This window comes from Agrilus planipennis, unplaced genomic scaffold, assembly GCF_000699045.2.
Source record: "Agrilus planipennis isolate EAB-ADULT unplaced genomic scaffold, Apla_2.0 scaffold60, whole genome shotgun sequence".
Lineage (NCBI taxonomy): Eukaryota > Metazoa > Arthropoda > Insecta > Coleoptera > Buprestidae > Agrilus > Agrilus planipennis.
The window spans coordinates 746,128-763,985 of record NW_020438877.1 but is presented as its reverse complement, the minus strand read 5'-3'; the positions used below and the strand labels follow the sequence as shown (position 1 = coordinate 763,985).

Sequence of the window (17,858 nt, the reverse complement as noted above, 5' to 3'; positions counted from 1 at the left end):
TGCTCCATTTGGAACAATAACCAGTAAGATCGTTTATACCAGCCCCTTCGTATTTATTGTAACAGTTATAGTTATTGAATCGTTGAACATGCACTCTCTAAAACAATCTTCGCATTAATTAATAGAATTGAAAATATCAATTTGTTACAGTCTATCCATTTTAATATCACAAAAAAATTATCCACAAAAAAATATCATTTGACGCAAAAAAGGAAGTCCTTTTTTTCCTTAGTTATTCACAAGTAATATTTCATTCAAATTTTAATGTGCAAGTAACCTTTAAACAAAAAAAAGATTCATTTGGTACGAAAATTTAGTTAATTTATAAATTCTGTAAATTGGCTGTAAAATTCGTAGGTCTGGAAAATTTGCCTAGGTCTGGCAACGCTGTCTAAAAATCGAAAGTGTTAGTGGACATCTCTATCCGACTTAGTGTTTGCCAAGAAAGAGACAGAGAGTTGACGAGGTAGATTCGATTAGTCTGTCATCTACACATCTAGATAATATATTTAATAGGAGTCACTCTAAAAAGCTTCAGCAGCTAATCTGTTAATAGCAATCCACAGTCCTAAAATTTGCAATTTCGAACTATTGTGAACAGAAATATAATATAGAATAATAATAATATAATATTTGTCGAATGGCGTAAAAGAAACGGCGTTCCTACCGCCTTATAATACCGACAGCTTCTTTGTATTGTATTGTAACTTTAAAGAAACTTTAGGACTCGATTTGTTCTGGTGATAGGACGAAGAAATAAAATATGAAATTGGAGCGTAAGGTTACAATCTTGAGGTAGACGAAACGAAGACTTGATCAGAACAAACTTTAGTTTTTGAAAAGAAATTGTAAAAAAGGTGATAAGGAAGAATTAGAAATAATTTGATCAAAGTAGGGAACCAATAAGATACTAGTGAATACTGGAAATGTCGTTTAGAATAAATACTGAGAATTTAAGTTTGAATCCAATTTGCCGATGAAACCCATCATAAAATTGCAATTAGGATTTACAGATATTTTCATAAAGTAGTGGTCGATAATTTTAGGAGCCATGAATCAAATTACGTAATTGCGTTCTTGTGGAGTTACTGTCGGTTAATTTATTCTGTAGAATGAAGAAAGCGTTACTTTGATCAGCATTTAATTTAAATTTCTCCAACCTACAACGAAATTTGTAATCTTTTAACATACTTTTTAAACCCAATGTTTTCCTGATAAAGCACCACTCATTTGAAAGTGAGCGTCGTTAATTATAACATAAAAAATGGAATTACATAATTGTGTCCTTGCTATTCTTTATTTCTTCCAATTAAAGAGTGAATTTTGGTTCAGTAACCTCAGTAGTGATTCGACTGGTATTCAAAATACGAAAATATTTTAGATACTCTTTAATTGGCGATATTCTTGAGTCAGTAGCATATTGTAGCGAGCACGAGTGTGTTTGTGTGCGATCGGGCACACGTGTGTGTGGACGGCTTATCGATTCGCCGACTAGCCGCGGGCGTCTTTCTTCATGTGCGCCGTATTTGTAAGTGTGTGTGTCGTACCTGCGTTCTGGGAAAGCAGTTAAACAGTTCAAAGAAAAAAGAAATTTTCCGGACGTTTCGAGAAGGTTCCCGAAAGTAAATAAGAGAGTATTTAAAGGAAGAGACGATCGCCGAGAGGAGTAGAAATAAATTGATCGTTGCAGAAGTGAATTCAGAAATAAATTGACAGGGATAGCAGTGAAATAAATAGCGCAGTGAATAGTGATATATCAACAGTAGTGTAAATAAATAGAATAATTCATAACTTAAGTTTAGTAATAATTTAATAGTGTTTTTATGTTCTGTAATAATTAGTGTAAATATATAGTTTTTGTCGTTATCAGTCTACGAAGTTAATTTTGTTAAACCCACGAACATTACGAGATGTTAGGTACAGTACCTATGTGGACTCCATAGTTATCGGTATATTAAGTTATAATATAAGTTTCGAGGAAGGAAGCTAAAGCAAGTAACAAAGCAAATCTTCATTTGAGAGGAGGAAGCTTTAATTATTTTATAATACGTTACAAAACATTATCATGTAGTATAGAATAGATGACTATCTATTTTAAAATAATTTAAGTACCAACTTACCGAGTATCTCTAAAGTGTGGGTGATTTCTTGTGGTTCTAGGGTGCCTATTTGACACACATAGTCGCCAGCATCTTGTGGTCGGACATCTTTTAATTCCAAACTGTAACCACCACCAGTAAATCCAGGTACACCGGGTAAATTACCCATGGATGTTGCAGGAGAGGGTAACAGTCGAACTCGCGGATCAGGAGTTACTTTGACAGGTCCGGCTGTCAAAACGGCTATGCCACGTTTCCATACAAGAACGAAACTTCCTGTAACAAAAGAAATTTAAAATTATATTTTTTCAAGATTCTAGAATTTTCAAATTTTTGAAACCACTTCATAATTATATTTTATAATCGTAAATGCAGGAGATATAATAAGCAAGCACCTTTAATCCTATAACTGAAGGTTTAAAGAATGTAAAGCTACAAACTTTGGAAAATCGTTAATTTAGTGATGACTTACTAACTCAATGAAACTTTTGAATTAGAGCGAAATACAAATATTGATCAGCAATCCAATAAAAAGTTGTGGAATCATATATTTATATATTGGGTTTAATTGTTGTTTATTTGAATTTATTGCAAATAAGTTTTAATGTTTTATCTTTATAGATAGTTGAATAGCAGTAAGTTTGCAATTATGGTCTTAAAAAGCTCCGATATGACTCTGTTTAAACTACTAAGCTTGGATTATGAATTTGCTTGTCTGTCTTCATCAGCATGTCATAGACCGTTCCAGCCGAATACCTCCAATCGAAACTGCTGCTGATCCATAGTCTAACGTTGAATGAAGCGAAAAGAGAATATTATCTAAGAAAATGAGCAGAAATAAAATTCTTCCCTAATAATCACTTTGTCTAAATTAGGTATATCTACATTATGCCTACATAACCGCATAGACGCTAGGTCTAGATTAATTAGTTGGGCTGGAACACACACATGTTCTATTTTTGTTGTAGTTTAACAATTTAATAGCTTTTTTTGTCGAGTGATCTGAAATAAAACTGCTATTTCTTTGTAAACAATGTTAATTATGAATATCACAAGAAAGCAAATAATAATTCCAATGAAAATAGACGCTCAGGTAAACCTCTTTCTTTAGCCATACAGTATCCTAGTGTTGCAAAATATTTAAAGAGTGCATTCTAACCATAGACAACTGAGCAATACCCTTATGAATTTGTCTGCTCCCTAGAAAGTGATAAAACGATCGACGGTCTCTATGCTGTAAGCCAGTAAAAAGCATGGAAAGAGGCAACAACCGGCTGCATGATCGCTTTGCTCTGTCTCTCTCACATTTCTGCCCGTATTTACTTTACAGTTGGATAGAAATCAGTCCATTCTCTATGTCTGTGATTCTAACATTTCAACTGAAAGACCGACTGTCGCTTCGCTTATTTTTCCGTGAATCTCATCCAAATTACCTGCACGTTTATGTTTGTGCTTCAGTAGACGTCTGAAGCTACAACTGTGATATGGATGTCGTACGTCACACGCTGTAGTTTGCTCAGGAAAAATAGATGAATATAGTTGGGACTTTCAAAATTAGCATAGTCCGATATAAAACTTAAAACTTCTTCTTTCAATTTACTAATCAGACTAGAGCGGTTGCCAAGAGAACGCCTACTTTAACTCACGACGCACTTTATAGGGAATATCGTAAACATAGAAAAGAGATGTCAGGTAGGAATTGCAGCGGACACCAGTTGATGTCCATGTTGAGCATGTTACCAGCATCGGACTTTAAAGAAAGTTCAACATTCTCAGGAATTTAAGAAAGCAAAGACTCTTATTTAAAGATATAATTCCAACCAAGCAATTATAAAGCCGACCCTGATCTTTTGCGTACCTAAGCAATCTCTAACCTCTGCGTCGCACACTGTTATTCAGTTATCTCTTTTCATTTTGTCTGTACTCCTCATGAGCATTTCCTAACTTAACAAGGGCGTGTTCAAAACGCAACAAATAACTACACTCCCAAGTGAAAACAAAAAAGAAGAAACGTCCACTCTTACAAATAATTTATTTCGGATAATTTTGTCAATTTTGATCGTCCCAACTATACGCTCCAGATTCTAATAGCACCGCGGATTATGGTGTCAAAGCTTTCTTACTGCCTTGTGGAAAGACTTATTGTTAATACAGTAAAAGTTCCTTACTCACGGTTTCCTTATTCGCGGGTGAAAAAATTGCAACCCAGTTCCTGTATTCGCGGCTAAAATTTCATTATTCGCGGATGCAATCGGTAAACAGAAAAGAATTCGGTGTCATTTATTGAGGGAATTGACCGCAATAGATGAATGATTTAACGCTGCGAGATAAATATGTGATTTTTTTGTATAGTAACAGACAAAGGTTCACACTAACTCGGTACGTTTATGGTTTTCAATGAAAGGTTCAGTAAAAGCTTTTACAAGTATTTAAAGTTGATGCTTCTTGTAGGACACGTACTTTCAATAGAAATTAAAAAATTTAAAAATGGTCTTCGGCAGGCTTTAGAAAAAAGCTTTATCTATCTTACTACAAAATTTCAAACCTCTGTTCCAAACATTAAACTCAAGATATCTAGAAACGATAAGCATGTACTACTGAATCCCCTTAATGTATCTTTTTTTTTTTAGTATGTTATGTTGGTACTTGACGAGGCAGCTTTTATAAAAGATGTAACCGAGTAAATAGAAAAGGATTCAGTGTTATTTTTCAACGTATCGGCATTTTTTAAGTACTGTTGGCTCGTGCCGAAACGACTTTTATAAAAGATGTAACCGAGTGGACTAATTCAAAACAAGAAAAAATCACTAAATTTTTTAAACCCTTGTCTAAAAGTGATTATAACTATTAATTTTAATTGCGAATTTCTCAATGAATTGATTTTATTTTGATACATATTGGTTTTATTTTGGAACCTTAGAACGTATCCCTTATGATTCCATACTAATTACCATTGCATATCCACGGTTTCTGTATTCGCGGCATATTTATCGAACGTACACCCCACGAATAAAGAGCTTTTACTGTATTTTATATGGTTGGTTTACGCTTTACCCTGTGTGTGCCTGTATAATAGTCCAACGCGTACATATCAAATACAAAATATTAGTAAAATGATAATGAATAATATTAAACTATATTTTAACTAATTCAATTTCAAATGGACTTTTGGAAGAATAACCGTTGCTACATCAGAACCCCTTTTTTCCTGAGTCAGCTTTTGGATAAAATTGTTCCTATCAAATCCTAAATGTGATGTACAAGGAGCAATTAACGACTAAAGGGCATGTTCTTGAAGGTGTATATATATATAAATATGCATTATACAAGCCCGCGACCGTCAACGCAGATTACTAACAGTGTGGACTTATCATCTTAGCGTTACAGAGCTTGCTTGGGGAATGCTTCTACGAGCTTAAATATTCCAATGGCTCACAGCAGGGTTGCCAGCAGACAAACTTGTTCCGTAATTTATCCAGGAAGTGCAAGGGCGAGCGCCTTGGTGATAACTTCTCTTTAACAATGCACACGGGAAACTTGTTACTGAGTAGCATTCAAATGGGACATTATGTGTCACATATAAACATGTACACAAACATTCACGAGGTGAAATTTGTATGGAGGTGTTTAAGTACTTCGGATTATTAATCTCGTGAAACATTAGCTGCGGCAACATGCGAGATATGAGTTTATGGTGGACAAAACTCTTCGGGCGACGGGCGACATGGATGGTTACTTTGTTGGTTCCGGAAAAGATTGAAGAAGAAAATAACAGAAAAAAACGTTGTAGACATAAGCGTGCACAATTTACTTGAATTCCTAAGATGGAATTAACTGACGTCATAGGGACAGGGAGGATTTGAGCTGCACCCTTCTCAAAAATATGCAACTGAAACCAAAACGATACCTTATGTCTTATGAAAATTCCTTTATCTAATTAGCCGCATTTGCGCTAAAATGACAGAAAATAAGCACCTAAGAATCTATCAGGGTTAAATATATTGCATAAGAGATACAAGGAAGCTACAGAAAAGCAATTTCATAAGATCTCATCTTTTAAAATAGACCAGGACCTCGTCTCATGTGGCGTTCGCCAATTTTATAACGCATACCCTTCTTGGCGGTTGATAATTTACCTCTTAATTTAGGTTCTTAACTGATGCACGTTTTCCGGTCATTTTAAAATTTAAACTTGTACCTGTTTTTTAAAAAAATTTGTCTTTCGGTCATCTGACATCAAATTGCGTGCTTTTGTAACGAAAGATGTTGAATGTAAAAGGCAAAAGCCTAGTACTGAAAGGCAAGCAATCCACAATAGTTCAAAGCGCTCGAACGATTGAAAATACTACAAAATTCCATGTTTTCAAATTGCATGCCAAAAGCACCCTTAGTTGGCATATAGGTGAGAAATTTTCATTTTCATTTAAGATAGTTCACGATCACAGCTAGTTTTTCCACTCTTGTGCCATTTAAAGGTGTTTTGTTATTTTTGTTACAAGAATGAATAAAATTTGCTTTCATTTTAGTGACAGGCAATTTGAAAACACAGACGCTTTTATTCCTATTCGCGAAGTTCTAAAAAATAAAAAATCCGTACTTTCAAATTACCTACATACCGATAAAATGAAAGGATGTTTCAGTTGTAAAACTCTAAAAAGAAATGGCATGTAGGTGCCTTTCGTTGGTATAATTCGTTTAGTTTCTGCAGCGATGTGACCTTCAGTTTGTCCGGCGCAAAGTAAAAAAGAACAGCACTAGACCAAAAAAGGAAGGAGACAACTCTCGGCCAAACTCTTAACCGGTGAGGAGCGTATAATCCGTACAGTACTGTACGGAAAAAATGAACATTTTATCCACTACACTTGCATTGCTCAAATGTGCTGCTATTGGTACCATTTACTACAGAAAATCTCAACTAGATGTTTATTTGTGTTTGAAGACATATTAAAGGCCTTAACGCTTGTTTTCGACTCGCACTACTATTCTTGATTGAACAAAATTTTTCGCAGGTACTGTGTGAAAAAGTATGTTTAATGAACAAGAGTCGAGAGTATAATGAGCTTTTTTCTCCCTACCTACGATTTTGCCAGCGCGCACATTGGAAGAGGCACATCGCTAGAGAAAGGAAATGAAGTATAAAAAGGGGGAGTCAGCTGTGATCTCAAATTAAAATTAGAATTTTCCAGCCTTAAGCCAACGATAACACGGAATTTTATATTATTTTTGTTACAAATAGATCGACACTCGACCGATGGTGCCCTTTTGGACTGTTGTGGATTGCATACTACGCCTTCAATCACATCTAAACATCTTACGTTACAAAGACATGCAATTTGATATCACTTAAGAAACAATTGTTTCTAAAAAAAATTTATTTTCCACTATGACCTGAAAGCCTACATCGGTCAGGAATCTCTTTATCTTTCTTATTAAGAGATAAATATTTATCAGCCTACAAAACGACACGCTATAAAATCAGAGAACTCCACCAGTCACCAGCTTCAGGCCTAAAAGTATTAAAAATTATCAAGGTAAATCAGGGGCGGTGTCCATCATCTCATTTAAGATAACCTCAAAGAAACTTTCTTCTCACCGGCTACTGATGTGTAGGCTGACAGTACCTCCAGAATAGTGCTATGGAATGACCTAATCCTATAGGCTATGCTGTTCGGTGTCAGCCACGGTGTTGTCGTGTAATATACACCCGAGTAACTTCCATGCGCTACCACGCCAGCGTGATGCAGGAGCAAACTTGTACGTATAATCCGAGAGAATCAGGGCAACCTAAACTAACTATAATCTCAGCTTCAAGAAGTGCTTAATTTCTTTATTATTTTTAATGTTATACAGCCTTTGAAGTCAAAATTAAGTTGCCCAATTTTGAAATTTCATCTTGCACTTGTCACGCTGCTAATCGCCAAAGTTACTCGGACATATCTTACAGGATAATCCTTTACTTAAATGACCATGCTCTGAACTACACCAAAGTATATTTTACAAGAACCGACCAGGTATATCAATAAATACCGTATTTTATGCTTAAAGGCGGATGATTAAAGAGAAGTGGAGAAAGACCGGTTCATTGGGTGACATGATATTTGACTAATAAAAATGTATTTATAGGTACAGTTTACCTACAGAGGTTTAGACTATTGCTTAGCATACGGGAGGACGCCGGTTCGATTCCAGGTCCATCTGCCAAGTTTTTCTGTGGTTTCCTTGGATCACTAAGGTAGTCATATTCCACAGATAATCTTTTATTCTCTTCTGTCTTCATTTCGTCCGTCTCAACTTTCTCACTCGAACCACCACCCATCCATTCAGCATTACTGACTGGTGGGAATGAAACACCCAAAAATTATTTTTTCGGGTATAACGACAAAATTACAGTAGTTCGTCGATATATTCGGAAGTTCTTACAAGCAAAAGTAAACTGATACTCCTTTTAATAAATCCTCATTTGTAATCTTTTTTATCTTTAACATACCCCTACAACACCACATCTTAAACACTTCTGTTTCCTTTTTCTGCAGCTCCCAGCGTCCACGTTTATCCTCATACAGTACCTACCGTGCTCAAAACATATACACTTAATAATCGGTTTTGAATTACTAACTTAACTGGCCTCGAGCATAAAACATAGGCACATTCGAATGACTTTTGCATATTTTATAAATCACCTTTTTAAACTTCTTAAATTCGGTGACAAAGTATAGTATAAAATATCTATAAACTTACCTGGATCTGATATTCGACAAGGCAACACAACAGTGCTACCCGTTGCTATTCTGTACGTCTGTCCCGGTGTTACAAATGTCGGTGGCTTTTTATTTTGAATTTCTTCCAATTCATTTAAACTGGGCCAAGCCATGCAAACTGAAATAGAGAATAGTAATAATTAATAGAAATAATGGCACATCATCATATGCTTAAACCTTTTAATCCTTTAAACTCAATTACTTATTGTAAGTTTCCTTTCACGTTGGCTTTGCAATTGTGTCAAAGTCGCAGCCAAAACAAAAACCTTATCCCTGGCGAGCAAATCCCACTTTCATCTTTTGGAGTATATTTGTCAAAAAGCAAATCACATTTACCATTGAAATTAGTTGTAAGTTTATTTATAAATACGTTGATATGCCGAACGACCACATACAACCCATTTCAAACGGTTAGAGCTTTTCCTTTACATGAATGCGCCGCGCCGTGACAAAATTCAAACTAATCCCGTCTTGCTCACGCCTGGTGTGTATTCGTTCTATTCGCACTGGTTTTCCCAAGGTCACATCTCTAACCGTTTGAAATGAGTTGTAAAATTAATTTATCTATCGAAAAATTGAATCGATGAAGCTTTCAAGTAATGTAACTCCATATTTAAAAATAATAAAATAAAAACACTTGGAGTTTACAAATAATTTATTATAACCACTATAATTATTTCGACACACTGTGTCTTCTTCAGGCAGTGAAGATTGTAAACTCCAAGTGTTTTTATTTTATTAATTTATCTATCCCTCGGGAGTAATATTATTTTCTGTATAATAGGTACCATATGTGCTTTTCTGTACCCCTGACAATATAATAGTTGCAAACAAGGGTAATGGCTTAGCAATTTGGGATTTACGAAAGAGCATATAGCAAAAAGGAGCTAGACATAGCTCTAAATGCAATTGAAGCGTTATTGGAAGATACACACGGAATGAACATTTATAAAAATAAAACAAAAGAATTAGAATGCAGCAGAGGTGAAAATATCAGAAACGTAAAACTGGAAGAAGTCGTCGAGAAAATGGTTAATTTGAATAATTTAAAAAAATTATTAAAGAAGTATGAACAAATGGGGAGCATTATGCAAAAAAGAAAATGTTGGAGGCGCTCGACATGTAATGTTACAGACGAATTATGAAAATGTCGTAAATATTAAAAGAGGTCAGAAATGAGAAATTATTGGAAAATATAGGAGAGCAAAAGGTGCTGTAGTAACCAATAAAAAAAGAAAGGATATAATTGTGGGACACTAGCAGAAATAAGAGCAAGAGGAGGCAGATGAAGATCTAAATTAAAATTACTGTAGTTAAAGATTGGGTAATGGGCGTTCCTATCTGACGAGAAATGAACTCAGAATGTAGGAAGGAGTGGGGGTGTCTGTCCAACCAGTCTAACTCCAACTAACAACTCCTTCTATTATCGTCGTATTTATAGTTGTTTTCTATGGCAATAATAGTTGATTTACGTTCACTTTCATTGAAATTATTGAAAATTAAATGAACAGTTATTGGAAATTTCAGTAGACTCTAATTGAAGCTAATCCTTCTGACACAATAAGTCAATATCAATTAGGTAACCCATCTTCATGTTCAGAAAGGAAATGAAAATTTCACAGGAAACTAATTTCACTCCATTATAATTCTATTATCTATCAAATTTATCGCTGAATCGTTAAAGCCTCGTTATCGGAGTGCTCGACAAATTAAAAGGCCATTAAAAAAAGCGAATAAATTACCTAGTCCTCATCTAGTCGAATAGAGCTAAGAAATTTGTACGATGCGGATGTACGCGTGTATAAGCCATATAGTATACTAGAAATGTTCAAAAACTATCGCGAACTTTTATCAAAAATTACTTATTTATTCATGAATATCTATTTAATCCCTTATCTCCTCAATTGCAGCATAGCTTCGTCCATGGGCCTGTTCAGTTTCGGGAACAAGAAAAAGTCAGAGGAGGCCAGATCTCAGTAATATGGTAGCTGCGGCATTATTAGCCTGTTGTTTTTGACCAAAAATTCGCGCACAAGCAACGATGTGTAAGCAGAGACGTTATCATGGTGCAAAAGCCAATTTTTGTTCTTCCACAAATCCGGGCGTTTCTGGCGGATTGGTTCGTACAAATTGCGCATAACATGCAGGTAATATTCCTTATTGATTGTTCTACCCTGCGGTAAGAACTCATAATGCACCACGTTCCTGTAATCCAAGAAAAATGTAAGCAAAACCTTTACATTCGATGTAACTTGGCGCGCCTTTTTCGGTCTTGGCTCGTGCGGCAGCTTCCATTGGGATGATTGGACTTTGGTTTCTACGTTATAACCATAAACCCATGATTCGTCATCAGCTATGATCCTATGGGGTAAATTTGGGTAGTCTCGGACACAGTCCAACAGCTCCTTAGCAATGTTAATGCGATGCTGTGTTTGGTCAAAATTGCGCAATTTTGGTACGAATTTCGCGGCGATCAGTCTTATGCTGAAATTATTGGTAAAAATCAAATGGCAGAAGTCCTCAGCAACTTCTTTAACGCTGATTCAACGATTGATCAATACTATTTTCTTCACTTCATTAATGTTCTCGTCTGTTGTTGACGTACTCGAGGGTCCGGCACGCTCTTCATCGATCACATCTCCTCGGCCCTCTAAGAACATTTTGCACCACCGATAAACGTTGCTTCCGTTCAACATAGTTTCACCATATACCATAGTCAACATTCGGAATGCGTATGCGTACTTAATTTTGTTTTTCACATAAAATTTGATACAGACACTTTGATCCGTTTTTTTTTAATAAGCCAAAATCGAACACGTACAAGCAAAGCAGCTGTCAAAAAGTAACGGAACATTCAACATGGCGGAACTTGTCGGTGTAAGTGAGAGACATGACAACATAACCTCACAAAAAAATCGAAAATTGATGTAAATTTGCATGGCATCGCCTGCTTACAACTAAAACACCTTTCGCTATAAAATTAAAAATTAAAGAGGAGATAGTGTAAATAGGTAAACAAAAAATGCTTCAACAAGCAACTACTAAATATATTTTCTATTAAAGATGCCAATTATTGTAGAACAATTCAAAAATTACGGATCCAATATTAACAATAGTAAAAGGAAATTAAAATTATCTTCAACTTGTAGCCTTTGTTAAACTATAAGCTATCATTTACCCTACTTTTTACATTTGGATTCGAGGTCAGCAAACAGGTCGAAATTTTACTCATTATTATTACTGAGTGATCATGGAAGAGAAGGTTTAAAAGTTAATGCAACCAATGTTCCGATCCACGCTTTTACCGAATACAATTGTTCGAATTGCTAGAAATTTTACATTGTCCAGAAAGGATTATAATGAAGGATTTCTTTGATTCTCGTTTAACTTCGAGCAGTTTCTCTCCCCAAAAATTTTACGATTTCAGTAATGATTGTTTGTACTTTTATAATACCATGTACAATGTACATAAACTAGAAGAAGTTTCTACTAGAGTGAACTGCAACTCTGGTATTTCGAAAATCACATTTACAAGTAAATTAACCTATTCCGCCATAGATGAGTATCTGGCGGTGGTGTAATTCCATCTCTTTCATCACCGTTGTGTGTTCTTTCATGGTGGATGACGGCTCGATTCGGACTCGCAACCGTTACACAGCAAACAAACTCAATTTATAACATTAAGCGCGTGGTAAAACGAGATAATGTACTTCCTATTGTCGGAGGAAACAACGTCAGCGCCACCACACGACCTAAATAGGAACTGCTGGTTGTGCTGGTGGCAACTCTGCTCCTGCCGACAAACAAAAGCAACACGGCCAACTAAACGAAACGAAATGGAGCGGTGAGACGTCCGGGGGGACGCGATGAAGGGCTGCCTGTTGTATGCATAGTTGCCGTTGCTGCTGCTTATTTTGTATTTACATTAGGGTCCTTAATGTATTTGACGCCCGTGGGATTCGTTCGTTTCCTGTTGCCGGAAAAATTGGTCATTAGCGCGCTGAAGCTCTGGCACGCGGAGCGGTCGAGGTTTGTGTTTACGATGCGGTACGCGTAAAGTTAAAAAAAGAAAGGAAGCAGATTAAAAGTTTCTTTCTCGAAAGCACCCTTTTAAATCACTCTTTTTCATCCAGAATCGGTGTTTAAGTCGAAGACGTTAACGTCAAACGCTATGAAATGCCGAGAGAGGCTGCTTTGTAAAATTCTTTTCAAAGGACGAAATTTATACGAAAGTTTTTTTTTTCTTTTTCTAACTATAAACTGTGAAATACGTTACCATTTTTTTTATATTTATGATATAAGGGGAGAAATAATTCAAAAACTCTTATTTAATTATTTTTGGAGCGAAATAGTAATTGAATTTTGATAAAATTTCCAACCCGATTATTAGAGTTCCTCATCCAACGGTTATAACGGAACCTTAACTGTTGTGTCAATGCTCTGCATTTGTTCGTCTGCCCATTTGACCGAGTCTTATTAATCTTAAACGAAATAACATCGACTAGAGATCCACATGAAATATAGGTATTGTAGCGAGCACGAGTGTGTTTGTGTGCGTGGACGGCTTATCGATTCGCCGACTAGCCGCGGACACCTTTCTTCATGTGCGCCGTATTTGTAAATGTGTGTGTCGTACCTGCGTTCTGGGAAAGCAGTTAAACAGTTCAAAGAAAAAAACAAACGATCCGGATGTTTCTAGAGGGTTTCAGAAAGGAAACAAAACAGTATTTAAAGGAAGAGACGATCGCCGAGAGTAGTAGAAATAAATTGACCGTTGCAGAAGTGAATCCAGAAATAAATTGACAGGGATTACAGTGAAATAAATAGCGCAGTGAATAGTGATATAACAACAGTAGTGTAAATAAATAGAATAATTCATAACCTAATTAGTAATAATTTAATAGTGTTTTTAAGTTCTTTAATAATTAGTGTAAATAAATAGTTTTGTCGTTATCAGTCTTAAAAGTTAATTTTGTTAAACCCACGAACATTACAATATCAATTAGCCTAAGAACAGTTATCCTCCTGAACTAAATATTACATGAAATATAAAAAGTCGAACGATCGAATAGCAGGACCCGGCTTTTANTAATAGGCTTTTAAGTTCTTTAATAATTAGTGTAAATAAATAGTTTTGTCGTTATCAGTCTTAAAAGTTAATTTTGTTAAACCCACGAACATTACAGTATTTTATTCTTGAACCAGAGGCGACAATTATATTTAAAACAAATAAAAACATCCTTTGAAGGAGCAACAAAATCTTCTAATTCTACTCTATTTTTTTATATTATATAGTAAACATCAACATGTAACTAGTTTTTTTTTTTTTGGAATGGTTAGTTACAAAGTAACTTTTTCCAACAACTATTCCGGCTAAGTCGATGCAAATAAAGTCAGGATTGGCTGTAACGTTACTCGTCAAGAACTTTGCAGGAGTAGATAAAGTTGAAGGAAGGATGTATAAGAATTTCAATAGGATCCAGTAGGGCAAGTAAATTAGAGGAAAAGGTTGCCAGGTCAAGTCATAGGTTATATCTAAAGATGTTCCATAAAGTCCGGTTGAGATCACGTGAATGGTTTGATAAAATTACTTAAGACAATAGCCTACCAAAGGTCATAGTATTATAATTGTGTGAACGTTTGTTATTGGAGTTTGGCGTTATTATCTGATAAACCCCATTTCGTGGACTTCCACAAAAACTTATTGGTTATATTGTCTGGGAGTTCCGAAATGGGATAATGCATCATTGTGTCTGACGTTCAATATCGTTCCACAATAAAATGAATTGTTCAGTGGTTACAAAACGTTCGTCCGGTAAGCTTGTAAGTACCTACTTACTCGAACACTTATGGGTCAGGGGGAATTGTTACCCACTTTAAGTTACATGTTAACCCTAACGTACACTAGCTAACATAACATAACATAACACAACACAACTGAGGTTAGGTTAGAGTTAGTAAAAGTTACCCCCTCCCCATCTTAAAGTACAATATATTGTAAAATTTGAAGTCAATATTAGTCTTCCTTTCCAGGAATGTATTGTTAAGCTACCATCACGGAGAAAAAGATTTTTTTTTACCTCTTCCGATTTGAGTCGCCAAAAATCCTTTCAGGTGTCATGGTGGAAATCTGAAGCTAATTCGAGGGTTTCCCTTTTGGGAACTATAACCCGAATGTTGTTTTTAATGGATGTTCAAGTAAATGAATTACATGTAGGAACTTATTCGTCAGTGCAGTTGTTGTGAACTTCACGTATCTCATTTCACCTACGTTATTTGTGTTCAATGTTTCTGCGAATTACCATTTAAAAACTAATTTAGACCGATAATGCCCACGTATGAAGTGGGCGAAACACGTGTCCGCTCAAACAAAGTTTTTTTGTGGTAATTAGGGGTGAGTCTTCCTTTTAATTTTTAGTTAATTTAGACCGCACAGGCAAATTGCTCGTAAACAGTGATATATAAATCGAAGACATTTTTATACAGTACACAATCCTTAGAAGTAATGGCGGCGGGTCTTAAGCTATGATTACGGCAGGCGAGTGTCGTCCATTTCACGATATTTCGAATGAAGCAAACAATTTAAAAATTATAGATATTATCAATCATTTGCTTGACACGAACTCGGAACAGTTTTAAAGAAACATAACCACTTGATGCTCATAGTTCCGAGGTTCATTTTCAGAAACTCAGACGCTCGCACACTTTCTTATAGTTAGGCATTCAAGTTGCTTTTTATCCGTTCTGGAAGCGTTCCAAGATCTTACAATTGTAGTAGAGGAGTGTTGGATGCTTAGCTATTGCATCCAGTAAAATTGGAAATACAATTACGGAGTAATAACTCTTCGGTTAGTAGTCAGCTGTATATCTTGGTCTCGTATTTTTCTGTTTATTAAATCTGATCCGATATCGTACTCAATGGAGTTAATGGAAAATCGAATTCCGGGAACAGGTTGTCCTTTGACAGGTCCCGCGCGAGCTCCTGAATTGACTTAATGGAACTGCTCGACCTGCATACTAATCTTCAGACGATGTTGCAGCACACTAGGGCATGCTTTAGATCGCCCAACTCGATAGGGTCTTTATTAAGGAAGGTTAAATGACTCTGGTTACATTTCTCCATTCGTTAAATCATCATGGAAGATAAATAGGGTATGTTCGTTTTTGCCATTACACATAAAATTGATTTTCTAGTAATCCGATGGAAGAGAGGTCTAATATCCTAAGAAAAAGTGTGTATTTATGTCTTATATTTAAGAACAAAGAGTAGGTAGAGTAATATAAGTTATAAGATATATATTTATCGAATTGATCATACTATAGCGAGCACTAGCGTGTTTGTGTGTTATCGGGTATACGTGTTCGTGAACGTCTTATCGATTCACCGACTAGCCGCAGGCGCCTTTCTTCATGTGCGCCGTATTTGTAAAAGTGTGTGTCATACCTGCGTTCTGGGAAAGCAGTTAAACAGTTTAAAGAAAAATAGACTATCCGGACGTTTTCCAGAACATTCCCGAAAGTAAACAAAAGAGTGTTTAAAGGAAGAGACGATCGCCGAGAGGAGGAAGGAATAAATTGATCGTTGCAGAAGTGAATCCAGAAATAAATTGACAGTGATAGAAGTGAAATAAATAGCGCAGTGAATAGTGATATATCAACAGTAGTGTAAATAAATAGAATAATTCATAACCTAAGCTTAGTAATAATTTAATAGTGTTTTTAAGTTCTTTAATAATTAGTGTAAATAAATAGTTTTTGTCGTTATCAGTCTTAGAAGTTAATTTTGTTAAACCCACAAACATTACAATACGAAATTGCTAAATGTGAAAATTGTTATAATTAATTTTTATGCAATGTAGTAAACATTCATACAAAAAATAAGCGGTTGCGATCCTAGAAATATACTATTTTTTTAGGGATGAATTCGCGTTGCCTTTCTACCATTTTCGGTTGTGTACATTTTTTATTGGACATTGCAAATGTAGCTGCTGGACCTCATTATTTTCCTAATTTCATGAAACCGTTAGGGATTTCGTAAAAACATAGAATACTTGTCTGGTAAAAACAGTTTCCACAAGAATTAATGTGAAACTGGTCTCTTGATTTATTAATAATAGTCCTAACTGAATGTCGTATCCTCATGAAAGCAAAACATATATGTTAACGTAATTAACTTTGGTCTAACCTCTATCATTACAAACCTGTCTAGTAGATTAGGTTACGTAAATAATTGTCTTAATATTTATTTCGAAATTTCGGGACGTCCCCCGAGATTTCACAAACCGTGAATTACGTGTTCCCATGGTGACATAGGTATACCTAGATGAATTCAAGTATACTACACTGGCGACGTAGGTAATATGAAGAGAATATGAAGGTGAAAATAATAAAATATTACTGGCCGCTATCAAAAATGATCTTATCAAACCCCATATATATTATCTGAAACTTCTCGGCAACCACGTTTCTAAACTATTTATTTAAAATAATATAATAATAAAATGTTAATATTCAGAATGAATTGTGTATCATGACGTTAAATTTTAATAATGGCTGTATAGATTAATTAATAGCTTTATATTGTCAGTGTTAGTTCCTAATTAGAAAGCACATGATGATGGTACCTACACAATATGATGTACTAATCAAAGTGATAATTTATGCACCTTCCTTCTCCTCCGGATCATACTTTCTGAAAACGTCTAATTAAAGGATAAAACTGTGCCTCAGGCCTGCCTTCGATATCGAGTATGCTGTCGCTCAATCGAAAACATTATTACCAAAAAAAACTTTTGGGTGTTTCATTCCCACCAGCCAGTAATGCTGGTGGGTGGGCAGTCCCTTCAGACTACACCGGAAGGTAGGGCGGAAGGCCCTCTTCAGCCTGCTTTCAGGAATCGTGGGAATGGGTGGGTGGTGGTTCGGGTGAGAAAGATGAGACGGACGAAATGAAGACAGAAGAGAGTGAAAGATTATCTGTGGAATATTACTGCCTCAGCAT

At 35.5% G+C, this 17,858-nt stretch overlaps 1 protein-coding gene across 1 annotated transcript in view; it reads right to left on the bottom strand.

The window, feature by feature from the left end:
• LOC108735957 (protein amalgam-like) overlaps positions 1 to 17,858 on the bottom strand; it is a 356,717-nt gene that overhangs the window by 48,728 nt on the left and 290,131 nt on the right. Inside the window, exons 2-3 of the mRNA XM_018468200.1 lie at positions 8,838 to 8,975; positions 2,121 to 2,375 (exon numbers count right to left, since the gene is read on the bottom strand). Coding sequence (XP_018323702.1) covers positions 2,121 to 2,375; positions 8,838 to 8,975 — 393 coding nt within the window. The remainder of the gene's footprint in view (positions 1 to 2,120; positions 2,376 to 8,837; positions 8,976 to 17,858) is intronic.